Raw genomic sequence first — 23391 nt, forward strand, 5'->3', positions numbered from 1 at the left:
AGAGGACAGTCTGAGGCGCCACTGCAGCCTGGGGTTCGATCCCAGGCTGTGTCGCAACCGGCCGTGACCGGGAGCCCCATAGGACAGCGCACAATTGGCCCAGTGCAAGCTGACTTCCTGTGTCAGTCGAACAGCGCTTCCTCCGACACATTGGTGCGGCTGACATCCGGGGTAAGAAGTAGGCGTGTCATGTTTTCTGAGGGTGCATGACTCAACCTTTGCCTCTTCCAAGCCCTCTGTTGAGGGTCGGGCCTGGTTAGTACTGGGACGGGAGACCACCTGGGAATACCAGGTGGCGTAAGCTAAAAAAGATATATTTTTAAACTAGTGTTACACAACCCAACATAAGCTGGTGTAGACTAGATACACACACTGTCTCCACATTAAAAGGTCAAATGGGGTGCTTATATTTGTGTAGTGTGAAATGGAGATGTGTTTTTTACACTCCCCCTGAGCCAGAGCCGTTGACAGCTACCCGGGAGAAATTAGGGTTAAGTGTCTTGCTCAAGAGGAGACGGACATTACTGTAACGTCCTCTGTCTCTGTGGGGAAGGTGTGACTTCATCACACACTAGGGTTCTGAGCTGGTTCTCGTTCTGTTTTATTACAGTCTGGTTAAATCCTTTTGTTTTCTGTTTAAATAACTATAAATGATAACGGAGATCTTACTGGCAGACTGAATCTGGAGAGCAGCCAGAAGAACGCACAGAGTTGATCATTCTCTGTCTCTCTCGCTCTCTTCCACTCTCTTTCTCTCAGGTGTGCACGTTTTCCAGATGATGTGTGGTTGTGAGTGGGATGATGAGGCTGGAGCCACAGAGGGGTTTGATCAGTATGGATATGATGGAGAGGATTTCATAGCATTTGACCTGAAGACAAAGTCATGGATCGCCCCAACGCCACAGGCAGTCATCACCAAACTCAAGTGGGACAGTAACACAGCTCAGAATGAGTACTGGAAAAACTACCTCACCCAGGAGTGCATTGAGTGGCTGAAGAAGTATGTGGACTATGGGAAGAGCACTCTGATGAGGACAGGTACAGAGACACATGACATGATCTAACTCTGTGATGTTGCAGGATATAATATCATAATGTATTGGATTTAAGTCATATAAAATTCTACTTTTGAAGAACAAAATTATTATCTTAATCGTTTTTGTAACTGAATCGTTTTTTTGTCATTAACCTTGCGTCCACAATGCTCTCTGTTATTTTCTCTCCCATCTCTATCTCTGTATGTCTGTCTGTCTATTCCTCCTCTCTATTTCTATACTACGTTCTCTCTCTTTCTCTTCCACCCTCTTCTTTTTAACTCTCATGTTCTCTCTTTTTCTGCCACCCGCTGTCATTTTCTCTCTCTCTCCGTGTGTCTGATTATTCCCTCTATTTATTCCCTCCCCGCCCCTTCTCTCCAGTCCCCCCCTCAGTGTCTCTGCTCCAGAAGACCCCCTCCTCTCCAGTGACCTGCCACGCGACAGGTTTCTACCCCAGTGGAGTCATGGTGTCCTGGCAGAAAGACGGACAAGATCACCATGAAGATGTGGAGCACGGAGAGACTCTCCAGAACGATGACGGAACCTTCCAGAAAAGCTCCCACCTGACAGTGACGCCTGAGGAGTGGAAGAACAACAAGTATCAGTGTGTGGTTCAAGTCACGGGTATCAAGGACGACATCATCAAGGTTCTGACTGAGTCTGAGATCAAGACCAACTGGAGTAAGAAGCAGAGATTCAAATATACATTATACTCAACCCTCCTACTGAATGTGCCCAATATTCTTAATTTCTAAGTTCACTCATCTGCTTAGTGACGCTACCTTTCTGACTGCATGTTCTCCTTGACCTCCTGACCTTTTATTGACATTGACAGAGATGCTGCTTAGAGTAAATCTTCGACAGAAGTGTACCATCTAGTACTAATGTCTGAATGCTCTGTTCTGATGATTACAGATGACCCACCCCCAACATTGTCCCCATCATTGGAGTGGTGGTAGCTCTCCTCCTGCTCGTCGTTGCTGCTGTTGCTGGGGTCGTCATTTGGAAGAAGAAGAGCAAGAAAGGTGAGTGAGGAGAGAGAGATTATTTTCCTATCTAGGCTACACTGTCACCTCAGGTATTATCAGCAGTGTTTTAGTTAGTTTAGAAGTAGTTTACAATCAGGTGTTGTAGTTAGTGATGGTAGAGGAATGTTTGATTGACTCTGATTCACGTAGAGTCAAGCAGACGCTAACTGTTGTATGTGACGTATGCAGCAGGATATGCAGTAGGAATACAGGATTCAGAATACTTTCAAACTGATGTTCTCTTGTAATATTCTAGCAAACCAATAATAACATCACGTTCATCTCTGTGTTTCAGGCTTTGTTCCGGCCAGCAGTAAGTGTTTAGCTTCATGTTGTTCTCTATTCTGAAAAGATCACTGATTTGTGATGTGTTGGACTGAATCCATTTTAGAATGAGGCTGTGTCTCTTTTCCTTGTAGATTCTGGTGCTGGTTCCAACTAAGATGTTAATTGATGTAGTTAACTAGTTAATATGGAAGGCTGCATTTACTGTGAACCATGTGTTAGGAACTTGTGAATTAACCTGAACTCATGGATGATCTTTCAATCAGTCTTTTTTTCTAATATTGGGGTTTCATTTCTGTTTTAGCTTCCGACACTGACTCTGACAACTCTGGGAGAGCTGCCCAGATGACTTGAGAGACCTCTCTGCTCTTCTGTAGCATCAGAGTAAGTCACTGAAGGTGTCCTCATATTAATGAGCAAACTGATACAACCATTTCCACACTAGTACACAGTCTGACTGTCTGTACTGTGTTTATGTGTGTGTAACCTCTCTCTCTCTTATGTGTTTTAGGAAGGTGCTGAAGAGGAACGTCTCAAGAACATAACACACGTATACTTGCCACACACACACACACACACACACACACACACACACACACACACACACACACACACAACACAGGAGGTTGGTGCCACCTTAATTGGGTCGAGCGGGCTTGTGGTAATTGCTAGAGCAGAATGAGTGGAATGGTACCAAATACATCAACACATGGTTTGATCTACTCCGTTCCAGCCATTATTATGATCTGTCCTCCCCTCAGCAGCCTCCTGTGACACACACACTGTAAACACAGATCCATACATCAACAACAAAAAATCTGCTGTCAAAAATACTATTTGGTGATTTTCATTTGAACAGTTTTACTTTCATTTAATCTATAGTTTGGCTTTTTAAAGTGTTGTAATGTGTTTTGAATTGTTAAATGTTATATTGCCACTGTGTGAGGTTTATCTCGTTCTTACAGGTATACTAGAATCAATGGAATGCCATGAAAGTGTCTTTCTGGAAAGGATTAGATTGTTGTGAGATGTTAAATTAAGATTTTAACTTAGATTATTCTACAAATAAAACATAAATTTGCTTGATTTTCTCTTAACTGAAGCCATCAAAAACAACCACATTTAAAAGATATTGCTGTAAACCGGAAAAACTAACATTATTTTGTGTAGTGTAGCTGCACATGTGTAGGTTTTAGTGGGATAACAGAGTAATTGTGTGACATGTTCGATCTTTGCTCACTGTCTTGTTTAACTGTATGGCCATAAACCTGACAAGGCCCATCATTCACATGTTCCATTTGTAAATATTTCTCTTTTAACGAAAGTGGCTTTATTGCTCTAGTTTTTATGATACGTTTGATTTCTGATATTTTTTGGGGTAGTAGGATGTGTAAAAATAAGTTGGTGATGGGGCAAGTTGAACAATTATTTTATTGCAACTGTTTGCGCTTTTTAATATTATCTAATACAAGTCCAGAAAACAGCATAGTAAAAGTGATCCATTTAAGAGATACATAATGAAGCAGCGAAACAACAAATTAGAGACCAAATTCATGCCTTCTGTCATAATGTTCTTACACTTTTCAATAAAGTCTACAAAATTCGAATCAAAGTGTCGTACTGGGCCTTTTAATAATGTTTGCAGTAAGATATGTTTTAAACCGCAAAGGATTTGAAGTGAAACAATATCATTTTGTATATGGGTTTAAGAAGAAGTAATATATATTTTGATGATCTGTATGAAATATGATGGGGTGGCAGGTAGGCTATTGGGAGTGTTGGGCCAGTAGCCGACTAGGTAAAAATCTGTCTGTGCCCTTGAGCATGACACTTGACCCTTACCCTTATTGCTCCTGTAAATTGCTCTGGGTAATAGCATCTGATGACTAAAATGTCAAATATAAATGTTTGAATAAAATACTTCTTTAAAAAGGGGGATAATCTCTACACTGTTTATTTTGTCCTGAACATTATCATATGGTACAGATTAGGATAAATCACCGCTGGTTTTCATTCTCCATTATCTTCTAATCAGGGACTGATTCAGACCTGGAAAACCAGGTGAGTGACCTCTGGCCAATGAATCAGTGATATGTATTGATCAATAAACAGCCAGACAGAAAAGCTGAAGCAGTACATCTGCCTTCTAGGGCTGAAATGAATAGTGCTATAAAAACCTGTTGTACAGAATCCTGCCTGGCAACATGATATCAACATTGGGTTCATTTTAAAACGGGCTACTGTTGAAATGTAAGACTTTTATGGAATGGTGTTGCTATAAGGGACGCAATTCTCTATAATAACACTGGGACCTATACTACACTCCCCATGTAACTACTGAATAACACACTGGGACCTATACTACACTCCCCATGTAACTACTGTATAATAACACTGGGACCTATACTATACTCCCCATGTAACTACTGTATAACACACTGGGACCTATACTATACTCCCCATGTAACTACTGTATAACACACTGGGACCTATACTATACTCCCCATGTAACTACTGTATAACACACTGGGACCTATACTATACTCCCCATGTAACTACTGTATAACACACTGGGACCTATACTACACTCCCCATGTAACTACTGAATAACACACTGGGACCTATACTATACTCCCCATGTAACTACTGTATAACACACTGGGACCTATACTATACTCCCCATGTAACTACTGAATAACACACTGGGACCTATACTACACTCCCCATGTAACTACTGAATAACACACTGGGACCTATACTATACTCCCCATGTAACTACTGAATAACACACTGGGACCTATACTATACTCCCCATGTAACTACTGTATAATAACACTGGGACCTATACTATACTCCCCATGTAACTACTGTATAACACACTGGGACCTATACTATACTCCCCATGTAACTACTGTATAACACACTGGGACCTATACTATACTCCCCATGTAACTACTGTATAACACACTGGGACCTATACTATACTCCCCATGTAACTACTGTATAACACACTGGGACCTATACTATACTCCCCATGTAACTACTGTATAACACACTGGGACCTATACTACACTCCCCATGTAACTACTGTATAACACACTGGGACCTATACTATACTCCCCATGTAACTACTGAATAACACACTGGGACCTATACTATACTCCCCATGTAACTACTGAATAACACACTGGGACCTATACTATACTCCCCATGTAACTACTGTATAACACACTGGGACCTATACTATACTCCCCATGTAACTACTGTATAACACACTGGGACCTATACTACACTCCCCATGTAACTACTGTATAACACACTGGGACCTATACTATACTCCCCATGTAACTACTGTATAACACACTGGGACCTATACTATACTCCCCATGTAACTACTGTATAACACACTGGGACCTATACTACACTCCCCATGTAACTACTGAATAACACACTGGGACCTATACTACACTCCCCATGTAACTACTGAATAACACACTGGGACCTATACTATACTCCCCATGTAACTACTGTATAACACACTGGGACCTATACTATACTCCCCATGTAACTACTGTATAACACACTGGGACCTATACTATACTCCCCATGTAACTACTGAATAACACACTGGGACCTATACTATACTCCCCATGTAACTACTGTATAACACACTGGGACCTATACTATACTCCCCATGTAACTACTGTATAACACACTGGGACCTATACTACACTCCCCATGTAACTACTGTATAACACACTGGGACCTATACTATACTCCCCATGTAACTACTGTATAACACACTGGGACCTATACTATACTCCCCATGTAACTACTGTATAACACACTGGGACCTATACTACACTCCCCATGTAACTACTGTATAACACACTGGGACCTATACTATACTCCCCATGTAACTACTGAATAACACACTGGGACCTATACTATACTCCCCATGTAACTACTGAATAACACACTGTGACCTATACTATACTCCCCATGTAACTACTGTATAACACACTGTATTTCATACAGGGCAACAAAATATCTAGAATGTTATTTATTCAAAAGCCTATTACATTGTTACCAGAGTATTGTGGAACTCCTACACCTAAATGTAAACAGTACCGGCACATATTCCAGTCCAAGTGAAGCACTTGCTGTAAACAACAAAGGGCATACTGAAATACAGTTGAAGTCGGAAGTTTACATACACTTTAGCCAAATACATTGAAACTCAGTTTTTCACAATTCCTGACATTTGATCAGAGTAAAAATTCCCTGTCTTAGGTCAGTTAGGATCACCACTTTATTTTAAGAATGTGAAAAGTCAGAATAATAGTAGAGAGAATGATATATTTCAGCTTTTATTTCTTTCATCACATTTCCAGTGGGTCAGAAGTTTACATACCCTCAATTAGTATTTGGTAGCATTGCCTTTAAATTGTTTAACTTGGGTCAAACGTTTCAGGTAGCCTTCCACAAGCTTCCCACAATAAATTGGGTGAATTTTGGCCCATTCCTCCTGACAGAGCTGGTGTAACTGAGTCAGGTTTGTAGGTCTGCTTGCTCTCACACGCTTTTTCAGTTCTGCCCACACATTTTCTGTAGGATTGAGGTCAGGGCTTTGTAATGGCCACTCCAATATCTTGACTTTGTTGTCCTTAAGCCATTTTGCCACAACTTTGGAAGTATGCTTGGGGTCATTGTCCATTTGGAAGACCCATTTTATTATTATACCTTTATTTCAACAAGGAACACAGACTGAGACCAAGGTCTCTTTTACAGCTGGGCCCTGCGTACACATGTTTACACATACAGTTTAGGTACAACGATTAAGAAACTACACAAGACAAACAAAACGATCACAAATAACACAAAAAATACAGCAGCAGATTGTTACATTTACACATAGGTTATTCCCCTAACAGCACAAGAACCTGTATTACCCGAAACAGTTACAAGCAATACAAAAATAAAAATCCTCCAATAAATGTTTAAAATGGGCAAGGGAGACAAGAGTCTCAAGTTTAAGTTTAGTCTGCAGGCTATTCCATAGGCAAGGAGCGTAACAGGAAAAGGTAGCCATACCCAACTCTGTGGAAATCACATGGGCCTCAAGTGTAATCCATGCTTGAGACCTGGTTTTAGGAATTATAATTCTAATGTTGATGAGTGATGATAAATAAGAAGGTAGTTTATTCAGAAGTACTTTATAGACAAACACGAGAGCATGTTGTTCTCGTCTCATGGACAGCGAAGTCCAACCCACATTTTGATATAAAACACATTGGTGAGTTCTGTAGCTAGTACCTGTAATAAACTTAAGTGCGTAATGATAAGTAGCATCCAGCGATTTAAGTGTTGATGCCGTAGCATGCATGTAGATAATATCCCCATAATCTATAACAGACATAAAAGTAGCTTGCACAATTTGTCTTCTATTTGTAGAGGACAAACATGTCCTGTTTCTATAGAGGAAGCCTAGCTTGATTTTTAGCTTTTTACAAAGTTCGTCAACATGCATTACATTTGCGACCAAGCTTTAACTTCCTGACCTGCTGTCTTGAGATGTTGCTTCAATATATCCACATAATTTTCCTCCCTCATGATGCCATCTATTTTGTGAAGTGCACCAGTCCCTCCTGCAGCAAAGCACCCCCACAAAATGATGCTGCCACCCCCATGCTTCACGGTTGGGATGGTGTGCTTCGGGTTGCAAGCCTCCCCCTTTTTGCTCCGAACATAACCATGGTCATTATGGCCAAACAGGTCTACTTTTATTTCATCAGACTAGAGGACATTTCTCCAAAAAGTACGATCTTTGTCCCCATGTGCAGTTGCAAACTGTAGTCTTTCTTTTTTTATGGCGGTTTTGGAGCAGTGGCTTATTGTGGGAAGCTTGTGGAAGGCTACCCGAAACATTTGACCCAAGTTAAACAATTTAAAGGCAATGCTACCAAATACTAATTGAGTGTATGTAAACTTCTGACCCACTGGGAATGTGATGAAAGAAATAAAAGCTGAAATAAATCATTCTCTCTACTATTATTCTGACATTTCACATTCTTAAAGTGGTGATCCTTTTATTCGGATTAAATGTCAGGAATTGTGAAAAACCGAGTTTAAATGTATTTGCTAAGGTTTATGTAAACTTCCGACTTCAACTGTAAGTGAACTCTGGCCAATGAATCAATGATATTTATTGATCAATAAACTGCCAAGGAGAACAGAGCAGCTGTAGCAGTACTTCTGTCCTCTTCCATGCTGAAATTGAATAGCCTATCATAGGGTATTCACCAAGACCTGTCGCACAGAATCCTGCCTGGCAACAGATGACATCAACGTTGGTAGACTTGTATGGAATGTAGTTGCTATAAGGGATGTAATTCATTTTTTATCATGAAATGTTGGGACCTACAGTATACTCCCCATGTAACGACTGCACACACTATTCCACTATTCATATCCACAGTGACTCGTTTATCAAGCTGAGAAAATGAACATAATATGGGAGAAATAGGCTACTTCTGATGTTATGGCAAATTCATTCCATTAATTAAAAACTTCCTTTGGTAGCACATTTTGCTTGTAATGTTTGATTTGTACAGTGAACTCCTACACTAAGGTGGACATTTACAGAATGGTGCCAACCAAAAGAAACTGGGTGAACACATCCGACTGGTTTGGGACATGTACTGTACTTGTGTTTCAGGAAACAGTTTGTTACGCTTGATAGGACGATAAGGACTTTACTTACTCCTTCAATTGTTGGTTATGAGGTTATGTTATTTGACCCTTTTGTATGCTAAAATATTTGACTTAACCTCTTCAAGTCACAAAGTTGTCAAATCACAATTTATTTAACGTGTATTTCACAAGTCTCAACAGACTACAGAGAAAATAAAAATCCAGGTTTGTATGACTGGCACTGGGAAATAACTGGTCGATTCTCATATACCATTATTCCCCAACTGGTGGCCCGAGGGTGATTTTTGGACATAAAATACTTGAAAAACACCAGCAAATCAGCTCCAAGTGATTCTAATTTGGGTAATATGTTCCAAAGTATTCCCACGCATAATATAGATACACTGAGTGTACAAAAATCTAGGAACACCTTCCTAATATTGAGTTGCAAAAAAAAGAGAAATCTATTCATCGGGGAATGGACTCTACAAGGTGTCGAAAGCGTTCCACAAGGATGCTGGCCCATGTTGACTCCAACGCTTCCCACAGTTGTGTCAAGTTGCCTGGATGTCCTTTGGGTGGTATAGACCTACTTGATACAAACGGGAAACAAGAACAACCCAGCGGCATTGCAGTTGACACAAACAGGTGTGCCTTGCACCTACTACCATACCCCATTCAAAGGCAACTAAATATTTTGTCTTGCCCATTCACCCTATGAATGGCACGTACACAATCCATGTCTCAATTGTTTTAAGGCTTAAAAATGATTATTTAACCTGTCTCCTCCCCTTCATCTACACTGGATCTACAGTGATCCACACTGAAGCGGATTTAACACATGACATCAATAAGTGATCATAGCTTTCACCTGGTCAGTCTATGTCATGGAAAGAGCAGGCGTTATGATGTTTTCCAAACTCAGTGTATGTGGTCTGAAATGATTATGTTTTAGTCAAATATACAGTATGTCTGGTCAATTTGCGATTTGTAATTATGTTCTGGCCCCCTTAAGAAAGTAGTCATATACTGTACATTCAACTCAGACTGGTAACAGATGCAGCAAGTTGTGCCAAATGTTTTTTTAAACCTTTTTTCTCCCCAATCGGTAGTTACAGTCTTGTCCCATCACTGCAACTCCCGTACGGACTCAGGAGAGGCGAAGGTCGAGAGCTGTGCGTCCTCCGAAACACAACCAAGCCACACTGCTTCTTGACACAATGCCTGCTTAACCCAGAAGCCAGCCACACCAATGTGTCAGAGCAAACACTGTACATCTGGCAACCGTGTCAGCACCCAGCCCGCCACAGGACTCGCTAGAGCCCGATGGGACAAGGACATCCTGTCCTGCCAAACCCTCCCCTAACCCGGATGACGCTCGGCCAATAGTGCACCACCTCATGGGTTTCCCGGTCACGGCCAGCTGCGACAGAGCCTGGACTCGAACCCAGAATCTCTAGTGGCACTGCTAGCACTGCGATGCAGATGCAGTACCTTAGACCACTGCACCACTCGGGAGGCCCGTGACAATTCATTTGACATAAACATTGTTAGGCATGTTAGATCTCCAGGTTAAACAATAGAGGCCAGAGTATACAGTTTGAAAACAGTCTTTATTTGGAGCAGTGTTGGGATCAGTTGAGAGAGAACACAGTGTGTCTGTGGAAACTGATCTGGGATCAGAACATGCCTTTCCTGTAGCGGTGGATCAGCTCTGAAACGTCCTCCTTACACACCTTTATCCAGCCGTCCTCCTGCATGTGGTACACTGGACAAACACACAGACACAGTTACACATACATGTATTTAAAATACATCAATTAATGTAAAGGTATTGTTTACATTTTAATTTTCCTATGGCTTCAGCATATAATAAATCCTAACGAGATACGATTATAATTCACATATTTAGTTATAACCTCTTACATGGAATTCACACCTGGAATTTACACAGCAAACACCTATCTGTGATTCACATGGTCACACAAGAAATGACGTAGTCAAGTCAAATCAAATCAAAATAGTCACAGAACGAGTATAGGTTTAGAACAAGGTCACTCACGGTTGACCACTCCTCCGGAGTAGGCGTCTCTGTGTGTGGCGTGGGTGATGCCGCGGCGGCCCAGCTCGTACGCCTCCTCAACCGTCATGTCCTCACGGTAGCCGCTGTCAATCACTCCGTACGCATAGCTGCTACCACAACCAGTAGAGAACATACGACCGGAGAGGCGTGTGGCGTTGTCATCCACGTAGTACAAACCAGGGCCCTGGACAGCAAGACACAAATCAATTAAAACTCATCAACAGACGTGACAATTGGAGGCACTCCAACGGTACTCAAACATATTGTCTACGATAAGGATGAAAATGTAGGCTTTCAAATAAACATGCACACTCGTGCACATATCACACACACACATACCACACATACACACACCACACACGTACACTCCACTCCTCACCCACCCTGTACCTTATTGTCCCAGCCAACGATCATGCTGCCCATAGACAGCCCCATGCCCCTGTATCCCAGCATCATGTTACACAGCAGCTTAGAGGCTGCAGACACTGAGATCCTCTGCTTGTTCCTCAGTTTGTACAGCCTGAGACACAAAGAGATGGTCAGTCACTGTATGAGACTAGGCAGTCAGAGTGCTAACACACTGGTTTACCTCCTGATACATTTTAACACCCCAGATACCTAAAGGGTCAAGGCATTAATATGGCTTAGAAGCAGACCAAGAAGACCAAGAAAGGGAGAGGGGGAGTCTACATCAGCATTATGGACAAAACGTTAAGTAGATGGTAACCACAAAGTCACTGGTTGATACTGATATGGTTGTGAGGTGATTACTTTATGTCCCATGCATTTGTTAAGGAAATTGTGTAAGGAAGATTGGTACATTTTCTCTTCACCCAACCCTTGCCTCATAAGCCTGACTTACACAGACAGGCATTGATGATTGTGATATTAACACCATGTAACTGTATAGGGAGACTCGATCCCACAGAGACATCTGGACATAGTCCCCAGCAGGTAAGGGTTGATTTCTATCACCTTGTTAGCCTCCGTTGACACTACATGGAAAGATAAATGCATGGCAAAGGGGTTAGAGAATGATTGCTTTATGTTCAGTTATGTGCATGTAAATCTCTCATGGCTCAAAGTGGAGGAAAGATTGACTTCATCACTACTTGTTTTTGTAAGAAGTGTTGACGTGCTGAATGCACCAAGGTGTCTGTTTAAACGACTAGCACACAACTCAGACACCCATACATACCCCACAAGACATGCCACCAGAGGTCTCTTCACAATCCCCAAGTCCAGAACAGACTATGGGAGGAGCACAGTACTACATAGAGCCATGACTACATGGAACTCTATTCCACATCAGGTATCTGATGCAAGCAGTAGAATCAGATTTAAAAAATTGGTAAAAATACACCTTATGGAACAGTGGGGATTGTGAAGAGACACACAGGTACAGACACACATACACATGACAAGACACACACTCTACACACACGTACACATGGATGATGTATTGTAAATACAGTTGAAGTCACAAGTTTACATACACTTAGGTTGGAGTCATTAAAACTCGTTTTTCAATCACTCCACAAAATTATTGTTAACAAACTATAGTTTTGGCAAGTCGGTTAGGACATCTACTTTGTGCATGACACAAGTAATTTTTCCAACAATTGTTTACAGACAGATTATTTCACTTATAATTCACTGTATCACATTTCTAGTGGGTCAAAAATGTACATACACTATGTTGACTGTGCCTTTAAACAGCTTGGAAAAATTCCAGAAAATTATGACATGGCTTTAGAATCTTCTGATAGGCTACTTGACATAATTCGAGTCAATTGGAGGTGTACCTGTGGATGTATTTCAAGGCTTACCTTCAAACTCAGTGCCTCTTTGCTTGACATCATGAGAAAATCAATAGAAATCAGCAAAGACCTCAGAAAAAAATGTAGACCTCCACAAGTCTGGTTCATCCTTGGGAGCAATTTCCAAATGCCTGAAGGTACCACGTGCATCTGTACAAACAATAGTATGCAAGTATAAACACCATTGGACCACACAGCCGTCATACCGCTCAGGAAGGAGATGCGTTCTGTCTCCTAGAGATGAACGTACTTTGGTGCGAAAAGTGCAAATATAACCCAGAACAACAACAAAGGACCTTGTGAAGATGCTGGAGGAAACAGGTACAAAAGTATCTTTATCCACAGTAAAACGAGTCCTATATCGACATAACCTGAAAGGCCGCTCAGCAAGGAAGAAGCCACTGCTCCAAAACCGCCTTGACAAAGCCAGACTACGGTTTGCAACTGCACATGGGGACAAAGATCGTACTTTTTGGAGAAATGTCCTCTGGTCTGATGAAACAAAAATAGAACTGTTTGGCCATAATGACCATCGTCATAATGACCATCGTTATGTTTGGAGGAAAAAGGGGGAGGCTTGCAAGCCGAAGAACCCTATCCCAACTGTGAAGCTCGGGGGTGGCAGCATCATGTTGTGTGGATGCTTTGCTACAGGAGGGACTGGTACACTTCACAAAATAGATGGCATAATGAGGGAGGAAAATTTGGTTGATAAATTGAAGCAACATCTCAAGACAACAGTCCGGAAGTTAAAGCTTGGGCACAAATTGGTCTTCCAAATGAACAATGACCCCAAGCAAACTTCCAAAGTTGTGGCAAAATGGCTTAAAGACAACAAAGTCAAGGTATTGGAGTGGCCATCACAAAGCCCTTACTTCAATCCTATAGAAAATTTGTGGGCAGAACTGAAAAAGTGTGCGCGAGCAAGGAGGCCTACAAACCTGACTCAGTTACACTAGCTCTGTCAGGAGGAATGGACCAAAATTCACCCAACTTATTGTGGGAAGCTTGTGGAAGGCTACCTGAAACATTTGACCCAAGTTAAACAATTTAAAGGCAACGCTGCCAAATACTAATTGAGTGTATGTAAACTTCTGACCCACTGGGAATGTGATGAAAGAAATAAAAGCTGAAATAAATAATTCTCTCTACTATTATTCTGACATTTCACATTCTTAAAATAAAGTGGTGATCCTAACTGACCTAAGAGGGACTTTTTACATGGATTAAATGTCAGGAATTGTGAGAAACTGAGTTTAAATGTATTTGGCTAAGATGTATGTAAACTTCCGACTTCAACTGTATGTGATAGTGTAGTAGCCTGAGGGAAAACACTTAATGTGTGGGGTAAAGTGTTATGAAATGTCATGTCATGTAATATTTTGAATTGTATATAAATGCCTTAATGTTGCTGGACCCCAGGAAGAGTAGCTGCTGCCTTGGCAGGAACTAATGCGGATCCTTAATAAATACAATACAAATACCAATCTATCTCTGTCGGATGTGTCTACGACTGCTGCTGGAACAGAAATCTAATGGACCAACTCAAAGCTGATCACATCAACCTTCCAAGGTAAATCTTATCAAAATGGATGATCTTACAATCACCACTTGTAGATTTGGTTTAGTACTCACAATACAGTAGGCAGTTATAGTAGTAACATTAGTATGTAATAGGTCCTTTATAGCTCAGTTGGTAGAGCATGGTGCTTGTAACGCCAGGGTAGTGGGTTTAATTCCCAGGAACACCCATTCCTAAAATGTATGCACGCATGACTGTAAATCGCTTTGGATAAGGGAAGCTAACTCATATGGAATGTGATGTTTACCAATGTAGCTGCCAGCTTAGGCCCTGGAGTCCACAGCCACATGACACCATGGCGGAATGTGAAAGCCAGTGTTGTAGTACCATGGTTCAGATCAATGGACACACGCACCTTCACGGCTGCATGACTTGAGGAACCCTGTGGGCCAGAGAGCAAAGAGAGCGAATATAGAGGGGAACTGCAGAAATAGATTCGGATCCACTCGTTTGAAAATGAGTGATGGACAGCAGCTTTCCAGTCAGCATCTTTCCTCTGGAGTGTCGTGCGCACATGCATGGTTGTGCGTGGCGTGCGTACAAATGCGCTCGCAGGCGCAGTTGTGCTTCTTCAGTGAACCATGCGCACATTCTATAGTTCACTTCACATCATGCATGCAGTCAATGCAAATTGAAAGAAATTTGATTTTGGTCAACCATACCTCAAGACCCTCCACGCTCTCCGTTGCTCAGGACAGCATCCGTGAAGGTATGAAGACTAATTGGAGCATTGGCATTTTTTCATTGAATATCATGAATACATGTTTCCAATATTTCTTATTAAAAAAAGAATAGGATACTCACATCCACTCCAACGGGAACAGAAAATTGCTTATTCGGTCGGTCGATAAAATGCCCTACTCCTGTTCCAATAATCTGCCCACGAAGTTCCGAGTAGGATTTATAACCACTTACATCGAAAAGGGCCATACTGATTCAATCAAATATACGAATGTAGACTCAAATATAACAATATAGGCTATCTCTTCATTAAATTTGAAAGCAAAAATACAGCCTTAGTTTGCTCGGTTGCATCAAGGAAATGTCTTTCCTTACAATGCATACGAAACCGAAAGGGTTTTTAAGGTAACTTCTCATTCGTGATCGTAAAAGTTACCAACACAGTATCTATAGGCTAATGTGTATTTGACTTTAGCCTAGCCAAGCCTATAGTCATACTGATAAACATGGGTTAATAGTCTTGGAAGTTTTGCCATAATATATCACAACAATATACAGTAAATTGAGTGTAAATGTATCACATTTGGCCAATCGCAGAGCATTATTTGTGGTATCGTCATCAGTAAATATGGAGACGTACCTGTTAATAGGTTTCATGTGGTAAACATTATGGTGTATTACGTTTCACAATTTGTTCACTATTTGAAACATTTAAAATATCGAAATCCCCTGGAAGGTAGTAGCAGTTATATTCTTCATTGGTGAACCATGGCAAGATTATTAAAAACATACATAAAAATGAAGATGATGTGAGCGAACTGTGCTAAAAGGGAAAGCTAAAAGTGAGGGGGAAAACTCAAACACTTTGTTCATGAAAAAGAATGTAGACTTTTTATTCAATCAATCACTTTACAATATTTCACCCACTAGCCTAGGCCTACTTACCTGTTCAAAATGTATCGCTGACTACAGTTCATTCAACTAAGATCTTTATGTCACAATGATTTTATGGCTTTGCATTGTAGTGTCACCTAGTAGTCAAGTCTTGTCATTATCAGGTGTCTTGTATTCATTTATTTTATGTCTGAATATTGTGATTAGCCTCTGTGTGACTGTCTCCAGCCTCTCTGTCGTTTCAGAGTGGTCAGGTTCAGGCAGTATCCATCCGCTGGACTGTCTTCTGCACCACCTCCAGCTCCAGAGGGACTATTTTCTCTGTCAAAATAGACGTTGTACCTGTGCCATACTTGTATCTCCTCCGCCTGAATGAGAGAGGGCGAGAGAGAGAGTGAGAGAGAGTGGGAATGAGAGAGAAAGAGAAGAGAAATGAACCACTGTTCTGACAAACAACAATACGAAAAAAATCGCAAATATGCTGTCTAGACTAATACTTGAAGCACAATCTGAGGATGGTGACATCATTTACCTCTTGTCTTTGTACTCTGACTCCTGGTACGGCCTGATGTAGTCCACCCCCTGTTTAGTGATGACACAGATATCTATGTTGTTTCCTGAGCCCAGGTCACTCATGATGCCAGAGTGGATGGCATCCCGGACCAGCTCCTTAGCCTCCTCCAACTAGTAGGACACAGGGATTGGGAGTGAGTGAATGGACTGGGATTGGGGAGGTAAGACTACAATACATCCAGCTTAATGTAAACAAATCTGAATGCGTTCTTCATGGCGAGTCCAATGACATAACTCTTGAGACTTGAACTCTATCGACGCGATAGGCATATGAACTAAATGTATGACAACCCCTAGGCTGCCTAAGGAAGTGTCTCTACCTCCATATTAGGTTTGAACCTGTCCTCCAGAATCCCCAGAGCGGCCAAGTCGCCAGACCCTACACAAAAACACAATTCAAAGTCAAACACAAGTAGGAATCAACTAAATGTAATGATTGATAGATTATTCATGACTAGTCGATTAATCAACTAATAATGGCCCAAACTATAAACAGTATATGGGTGTAGGCTTATGTATGCTTGACACAGTAGCAGTCCCTCACCCATTGCAAGGTATGGCACATTGTCTATGCTCCCATAGGGCCCCACTTTGTAGAGGTGATTGCCAGTGCAGTCCACCCCTCCTAGGATTAGACTGGCCCCTATCTGGCCCCGGTACCTATGAGAGACATAGAGACATTATAACCACATATTTTGAATCAAGTGAATTATCCCCATAGAATGTAGCTAGTGAAAATGCATTCATCCTCTGGCACCACACACACCTGAATAGCATGTCCTGCAGTATGTTTACTGCCATCACGACACGTGGGTTCCTGCCGCTGTTCATAGAAAAGATGGTGAGGTTGGAGGAGAGCAGGTCGGTGGTCTTCTCTGTATCCGCTGCAGTTCCTGCACCACAGCAGCTGACAGAGGGAGTAGGCAGGAGAGAGGACGGAAAATGGATCCAAGTATGAATATCTCAAATAGAAGTGACAGTTTGTGTTGTGGGAAAAGCCCCCAATTTTGTACTTCTTATTTATTTGTTTCTTACAACCAATTGTGTTCTACAACTAAGCCACACCACACTACCCATTACAGGTGTAGGCCTACTCACTATATATTGGGGGAGATGTAGTGGATCTTGGCACACATCTTATCAGCCACCACTTCACCGGAGGTGGCCCGTGTGTCTGCTCCCAGTACCACTCCCTCCTGCACAAATGAACAGCATACACATAAATATACTGAACAAAAATATAAATGCTACATGCAACAATTTCAAAGATTTTACTAAATTACAGTTTATATAAGGTAATCAGTCATTTTTAATTAATTAATTAGGCCCTAATCTTTGGATTTCACATGACTGGGAATACAGATATGCATCTGTTGGTCACAGATACCTTAAAAAAAGCTAGGGGAGTGGATCAATAAACGAGTCAGTATCTGGTGTGACCATTTGCATCATGCAGCATAGAGCTGATCAGGCTGTTAATTGTGGCCTTTGGAATGTTGTCCCACTCCTCTTCAATGGCTGTGCGAAGTTTCTGGATATTGGCAGGAACTGGAACACGCTGTCGTACTTGTCGATCTAGAGCGTCACAAACATGCTTAATGGGTGACATAGCTGCTGGGTATGCAGGCTATGGAAGAACTGGGACATTTTCAGCTTCCAGGAATTGTGTACAGATTGTTGCGACATGGGGCCATGCATTATCAGGGTCACGGTATCTCTGTGCATTTAAATTGCCATAGATAAAATGCAATTGTGTTCATTGTCCATAGCTTATGCCTGCCTACACCATAACCCCACTGCCACCATGAGGCACTCTGTTCACAATGTTGACATCAGCAAACCATTTGCCCACATGCTGCCATACACGTGGTCTGCGGTTGTGAGGCCGTTTGGATGTACTGCAAAATTCTCTAAATGACGTTAGGAGGCGGCTTATGGTAGAGAAATTAAACTTGAGACATCTGTGGCATTGTGTTGTGTGACAAAACTGCACATTTTCGAGTGGCCTTCTGTCACACCCTGATCTGTTTCACCTGCCTTTGTGATTGTGTGAACCCCCCTCCAGGTGTCACCCATCTTGCCAATTATCCCCTGTGTATTTACACCTCTGTTCTCTGTTTGTCTGTTGCCACTTTGTTTGTTTCGTTAAGCCTACCAGCGTTTTTCCCTCTGTTCCTGTCTCTTGATTGTTCCTGTTTTTCCAGGTTTTGACCTCTTCTGCCTACCCTGATCCTGCCTGACGTCCTGTACCTTTGCCCCACTACTCTGGATTACCAACCTCTGCCTGACCTGACCCTGCCTGTCGTCCTGTGCCTTTGCCCCTCTACTCTGTATTATCGACCCCTGCCTGCCTTGACCTGTCGTTTGCCTGCCCCTATTGCTGTAATAAACATTGTTACTTCGACACGGTCTGCATTTGGGTCTTACTTGAAACGTGATACCTTCTATTGTCCCCAACACAAGGTGCACCTGTGTAATGATCATGCTGTTTAATCAGCTTCTTTATATGTCACACCTGTCAAGTGTATGGATTATCTTTGCAAAGGACAAATGCTCACTAACAGGGAGGCAAACAAATTTGTGCACAAAATTCGAGAGGAATAAGCTTTTTGCACAGATGGACATTTCTGGGATCTTTTATTTAAGTTCAAGAAAACATGGAACCAACACTTTACATTTAGCATTTATATTTGTGTTCAGTGTAATTAGAATACACTTCACCCATTATTGTAGACACAATATGGATATTAATTATAAAAATTGAATACAAATTAAAGCAGAATACATTAAATGAGACCATTATCCCATCGTCAATGTGAATCATTTTTACCTTACACAAAACTCCAGCTATGGTGGTCCCAGTCTTCATCGGCTTAGGTGCCTTGGTATGTCCTCCCCGAAGCAGACCCTCCAAAGCAACATTTCTAAGTGATAAAGCCGAGATTAAGTTGATTTATCATACACACTGAAATACAATGTCAGTACCAACTACATCACTAGAACAGATAAATAAAAAATGCAATCAGCTGAAAAACACATATACTTTCATTTGAATGAAGGTAGCCTATTTAAAACAATACAGTTTTATTGACAAAAGTATATATATTTAGACTTTCCGAGAGAGAACTACTTTCACTTTCGATATAGGCTTGGTATAAGTGATAAATAATTGCGAAGTTTCACTATTTACAAGAAATAACAACATTATTATTCTGCTAAAAGATTCCAGGGAAATCATACCTGGAGACGTTCTCAAAATTAAATCCCGATGCAGGTGTTTCGACAACATTTGATAGCGCCATATCTGGAGACGATAACTTTGGACTCGTGAGATTTTGACTTCCCATCGATTCTGCATTTCAAATCGCTTGAGGTCGCTATTTTCTTGATCTGATGTTTGTGACTGAGGGACGCAGTTTTATCTCTCATTTTTTCATCCGCGTTTTCCAATAATGGAAAAACGTTTTATGGACTCTCAAATCAAAGGAGTTAGTACAGGCGTAAGTAATTTGTTTTTCATATTTTGTACCCGATATTGTTACAACTTTTTGTCTAAATTGAAGCTGCGATAGACAATGCATTTGCGACCAATTTACCTGAATTTGATGTGTGATTGATTTTAATTCTAACGTTAGGCTGCCTTGATGTTAGTTAATCTCAAAAGCCTAGAGCTGAAATTCAGGGAAACGTTTAGACTTTTAAGTTGATATTAATAATGAGAACTTCGTACATTTCCTACGAACAAAGTGCTGAATTTACTTTCGTTTTCGGGTCATTCATGTGCAACTCAAGCTCAGGGTAGAAGATACTTTACCACTGATCTAAGATCAGTTTAGCCTCCCCAAATCCCAACCTTATCCATAAGGAGGAAACACTGACCTCAGATAATATATAATAATAAAGTAATAAATGCATTATAATACAAATATATTATGTCAGCTATATATTATATTGTTTGTTCTATACCCATCTAAATGATGATACATGTATTGATAGGTTTTGATGCTCTGCATGTTATCACCTACAGACCACCATCTTGGCGGTGACATTCAATGGAGGGGTTATCATCGGCTCAGATTCCAGGTCGTCCATTGGAGGGTGAGTAGCTTCAACACCTGGAATCAAGTTAATCATATTGCCCCTCCTTTCCTCTAGATATGTCTTTATGATAGTTCTACTGTCACATACAAGTCTGTGACACGCAGCGTATGAAACAAATCAGCCATATAGCAATATATATGGCCGTCATTGTAAATAAGAATTTGTTCTTAACTGACTTGCATAGTTAAATAAAGATACAATATATATATATATATATATATATATTATATATTATATATAACATATAGCAATATATACATTGGAATGTGTCACCAGGAGTCTATCTAATGTGTCTCTGTCTCCACTTCACTCACAGGAGCTACGTGTCCTCTAAGACCATCAACAAGCTGATCCAGGTCCATGACAGGATATTCTGCTGCATCGCTGGCTCCCTGGCAGACGCTCAGGCCGTCACCAAGGCTGCCAAGTTCCAGATCTCCTTCCACAGGTATAGACCACCCTGTCCCTTTCCCTGTCTCTGTCCCTGGCCTTGTCTGGATCGACATAGCTCATGATGATTGATGTCAAACTATTGAAGCTTGACTGATGTGTGATTGATTTGTATTATTATCAGCAACAGGGAGACCTCCATTTTAGAGGTGGTCTTAGTAGTAATGTGCAGCCTACGTTTACATTTTAGTCATTTAGCAGACACTCTTATCCTGAGCAATTTACAGTACCAATTAGGGTTTAGTGCCATGCTCAAGGGCACATTGACAGATTTATTTTGACCTAGTCAACTCGGGGATCAAACCAGCGACCTTTCGCTTACTGGTCCGAAGCTCTTAACCGCTAGGCTACTGCCTCTTGAACTACAATAGACATAGAAACAAACTGTGGAATAATCTTGATGCTGAATGATGACACCCATGTCTTTTCTGTGTCTGCCCTGTGTGGTAAGTATCCAGATGGAGTCCCCTCCTCTGGTGAAGGCCGCAGCGTCCGTGTTGAAGGAGCTGTGCTACAACAACAAGGAGGAGCTGCAGGCCGGCTTCATCACTGCAGGCTGGGACAGGAAGAAAGGGCCACAGGTGAAGCCCTGGGGCATAACAAACAGTCAAACAGACATATAGAATAGAACACAATAGAATAGAACACATCATGATTTCTGACTGTTATCTCACCTGTAGGTTTACACAGTGGCCCTGGGCGGTATGTTACTCAGTCAGCCGTTCACCATCGGAGGATCAGGCAGTACATACATCTACGGTTACGCCGACGCCAAATACAAACCTGACATGAGCAAAGAGGAGTGCCTACAGTTTGCTAAAAATGGTAAAAGTTGATTTTCCCTTTAGGCTTCCTTGTTTTATCCAAATGACACTGTTTTTATATAGGATAGAAGATGTCAGATATTGAATAATTTTTTATATTTTTTATTGAAAACATCTTCCAGTGGGACAAGAGAGTGATTGTAGGATGGGTTTGCGATGGGATTATTGGCACTGGAACACAACAGATCTGTTTCCCGAAAATGTGGAAGGATATGGTTCCATACCCATCTCTGCCTGCCATCTGACCTATTTTCCTCTCTTTCCTCCCTCCCCCTTCTTTTTCTCCTCTTCACCCCACCTAGCTCTTGCCCTGGCTATGGGCAGAGACAATGTCAGCGGGGGCGTGGCACACCTGGTAGTGATCACGGAAGAGGGGGTGGAGCATGTTGTCATCCCTGGAGACAAGCTGCCCAAGTTCCATGACGAGTAGTGACACTTCAATCAGCCAATCAGCTGTGACACTCTGTGAGAGGAATTTGGAACCTTCACCCAACCATTCACTGTTGTTCATACTGTACATGCAGCATTTGGTGTTCATAGGCCTAACTATTCACTTCGGTTTTGGGACTGTGGTTAGAAATAAACACTACTGATTTCCAAGAGTACAATGTGAGAATCTTCTCTGCTCCTGCCTATGTGTTTTCTAATCCACACTGTGTTCATTTTGTTTCTGTGCTTTATATATTTGTTCATCTAATGACCTTTGTATGGAATCAATAAAATCAAAGTAAAAAATATATTTACACTGCGTGTAAGTTTGTTTGATTAGAAATGTGTCAATCTGACAGTCCCCACTATAATTGATTAGGCTATTTCTGAGGGAATACGCCCTATTTACTTTGAGGCATCACTAGCAATAGATTAGTAAATATGTTCAAATCAAATTTTATTTGTCACATGCGCTGAATACAACAGGTGTAGTAGACCTTACAGTGAAATGCTTACTTACAAGCCTTTAACCAACAATGCAGTTTTAAGAAAAATAACAGTTAAGAAAATATTTACTAAATAAACATGTGTAAAAAATGTCAATAAAAGAGCAACAATACAATAGCAATAACGAGGCTATATACAGGGGGTACCAGTACCGAGTCATTGTACAGGGCTACAGGTTAGTCGAGGTAATTGAGGTAATATGTACATGTTGGTAGGGGTAAAGTGAGCCTGTTATAACTAATTCGTACTTAAACCTGTGTTTACATGACAACAACATACAAATCATTACAATTAGTAAATATTGGTACAATTTAAAACTGTTATATGATGAGTGAGAAAGTTACAGGCGCACAAATATGATACCCCCAAGACATGCTAACCTCTCACCATTACAACAACGGGAG

The 23391-nt window shown here is 41.2% G+C and overlaps 4 protein-coding genes across 4 annotated transcripts in view; 2 read left to right on the forward strand and 2 right to left on the reverse strand.

The window, feature by feature from the left end:
- The window catches only part of LOC106588401 (major histocompatibility complex class I-related protein 1), a 33609-nt gene extending 30699 nt beyond the window's left edge, over window positions 1–2910 (forward strand). Inside the window, exons 3-7 of the mRNA XM_082970016.1 lie at window positions 760–1038; window positions 1419–2062; window positions 2361–2378; window positions 2655–2734; window positions 2862–2910. Of these exons, the coding sequence (XP_082826142.1) occupies window positions 760–1038; window positions 1419–1792 (653 nt within the window). The 3' untranslated portion in view covers window positions 1793–2062; window positions 2361–2378; window positions 2655–2734; window positions 2862–2910. The remainder of the gene's footprint in view (window positions 1–759; window positions 1039–1418; window positions 2063–2360; window positions 2379–2654; window positions 2735–2861) is intronic.
- Window positions 2911–10637: 7727 nt separating this feature from the next.
- LOC106588400 (proteasome subunit beta type-8) lies at window positions 10638–15720 on the reverse strand. Its single transcript, XM_082970086.1, is given in 7 exon segments — window positions 10638–10811; window positions 11106–11310; window positions 11517–11671; window positions 14776–14817; window positions 14820–14877; window positions 14879–14917; window positions 15333–15720. Coding segments are annotated over 7 exon segments (714 nt in total). The 5' UTR covers window positions 15459–15720; the 3' UTR covers window positions 10638–10722.
- A 353-nt stretch (window positions 15721–16073) lies between these two features.
- On the reverse strand, window positions 16074–20055 carry LOC106588398 (proteasome subunit beta type-7). The gene is made up of 8 exons (XM_082970018.1): window positions 19917–20055; window positions 19507–19600; window positions 17775–17872; window positions 17443–17583; window positions 17221–17336; window positions 16997–17055; window positions 16636–16787; window positions 16074–16471 (listed from the first exon to the last, which is right to left on the reverse strand). Exons 1-8 carry the CDS (start codon window positions 20021–20023, stop codon window positions 16360–16362), a joined length of 879 nt encoding a protein of 292 aa, XP_082826144.1. The 5' UTR covers window positions 20024–20055; the 3' UTR covers window positions 16074–16359.
- On the forward strand, window positions 19968–22788 carry LOC106588399 (proteasome subunit beta type-6-A like protein-like). The gene is made up of 6 exons (XM_082970017.1): window positions 19968–20176; window positions 20704–20774; window positions 21094–21225; window positions 21679–21808; window positions 21908–22052; window positions 22354–22788. Exons 1-6 carry the CDS (start codon window positions 20129–20131, stop codon window positions 22479–22481), a joined length of 654 nt encoding a protein of 217 aa, XP_082826143.1. The 5' UTR covers window positions 19968–20128; the 3' UTR covers window positions 22482–22788.
- The last annotated feature ends 603 nt before the right edge of the window (window positions 22789–23391 follow it).

This window comes from Salmo salar, chromosome 27 (genome assembly GCF_965601325.2).
Source record: "Salmo salar chromosome 27, fSalSal1, whole genome shotgun sequence".
Lineage (NCBI taxonomy): Eukaryota > Metazoa > Chordata > Actinopteri > Salmoniformes > Salmonidae > Salmo > Salmo salar.

Coding starts and splice junctions, on each gene's coding strand:
- LOC106588399 (XM_082970017.1), top strand. CDS start 20,129: ATGGAAAAACGTTTTATGGACTCTCAAATCAAAGGAGTTAGTACAGGC. Junction 20,177..20,703: donor TCAAAGGAGTTAGTACAGGC/GTAAGTAATTTG, acceptor TATCACCTACAG/ACCACCATCTTGGCGGTGAC. Junction 22,053..22,353: donor CCTACAGTTTGCTAAAAATG/GTAAAAGTTGAT, acceptor CACCCCACCTAG/CTCTTGCCCTGGCTATGGGC.
- LOC106588398 (XM_082970018.1), bottom strand. CDS start 20,023: ATGGGAAGTCAAAATCTCACGAGTCCAAAGTTATCGTCTCCAGATATG. Junction 19,601..19,916: donor AATTTTGAGAACGTCTCCAG/GTATGATTTCCC, acceptor TTTATCACTTAG/AAATGTTGCTTTGGAGGGTC. Junction 16,788..16,996: donor GGTTCAAACCTAATATGGAG/GTAGAGACACTT, acceptor GTGTCCTACTAG/TTGGAGGAGGCTAAGGAGCT.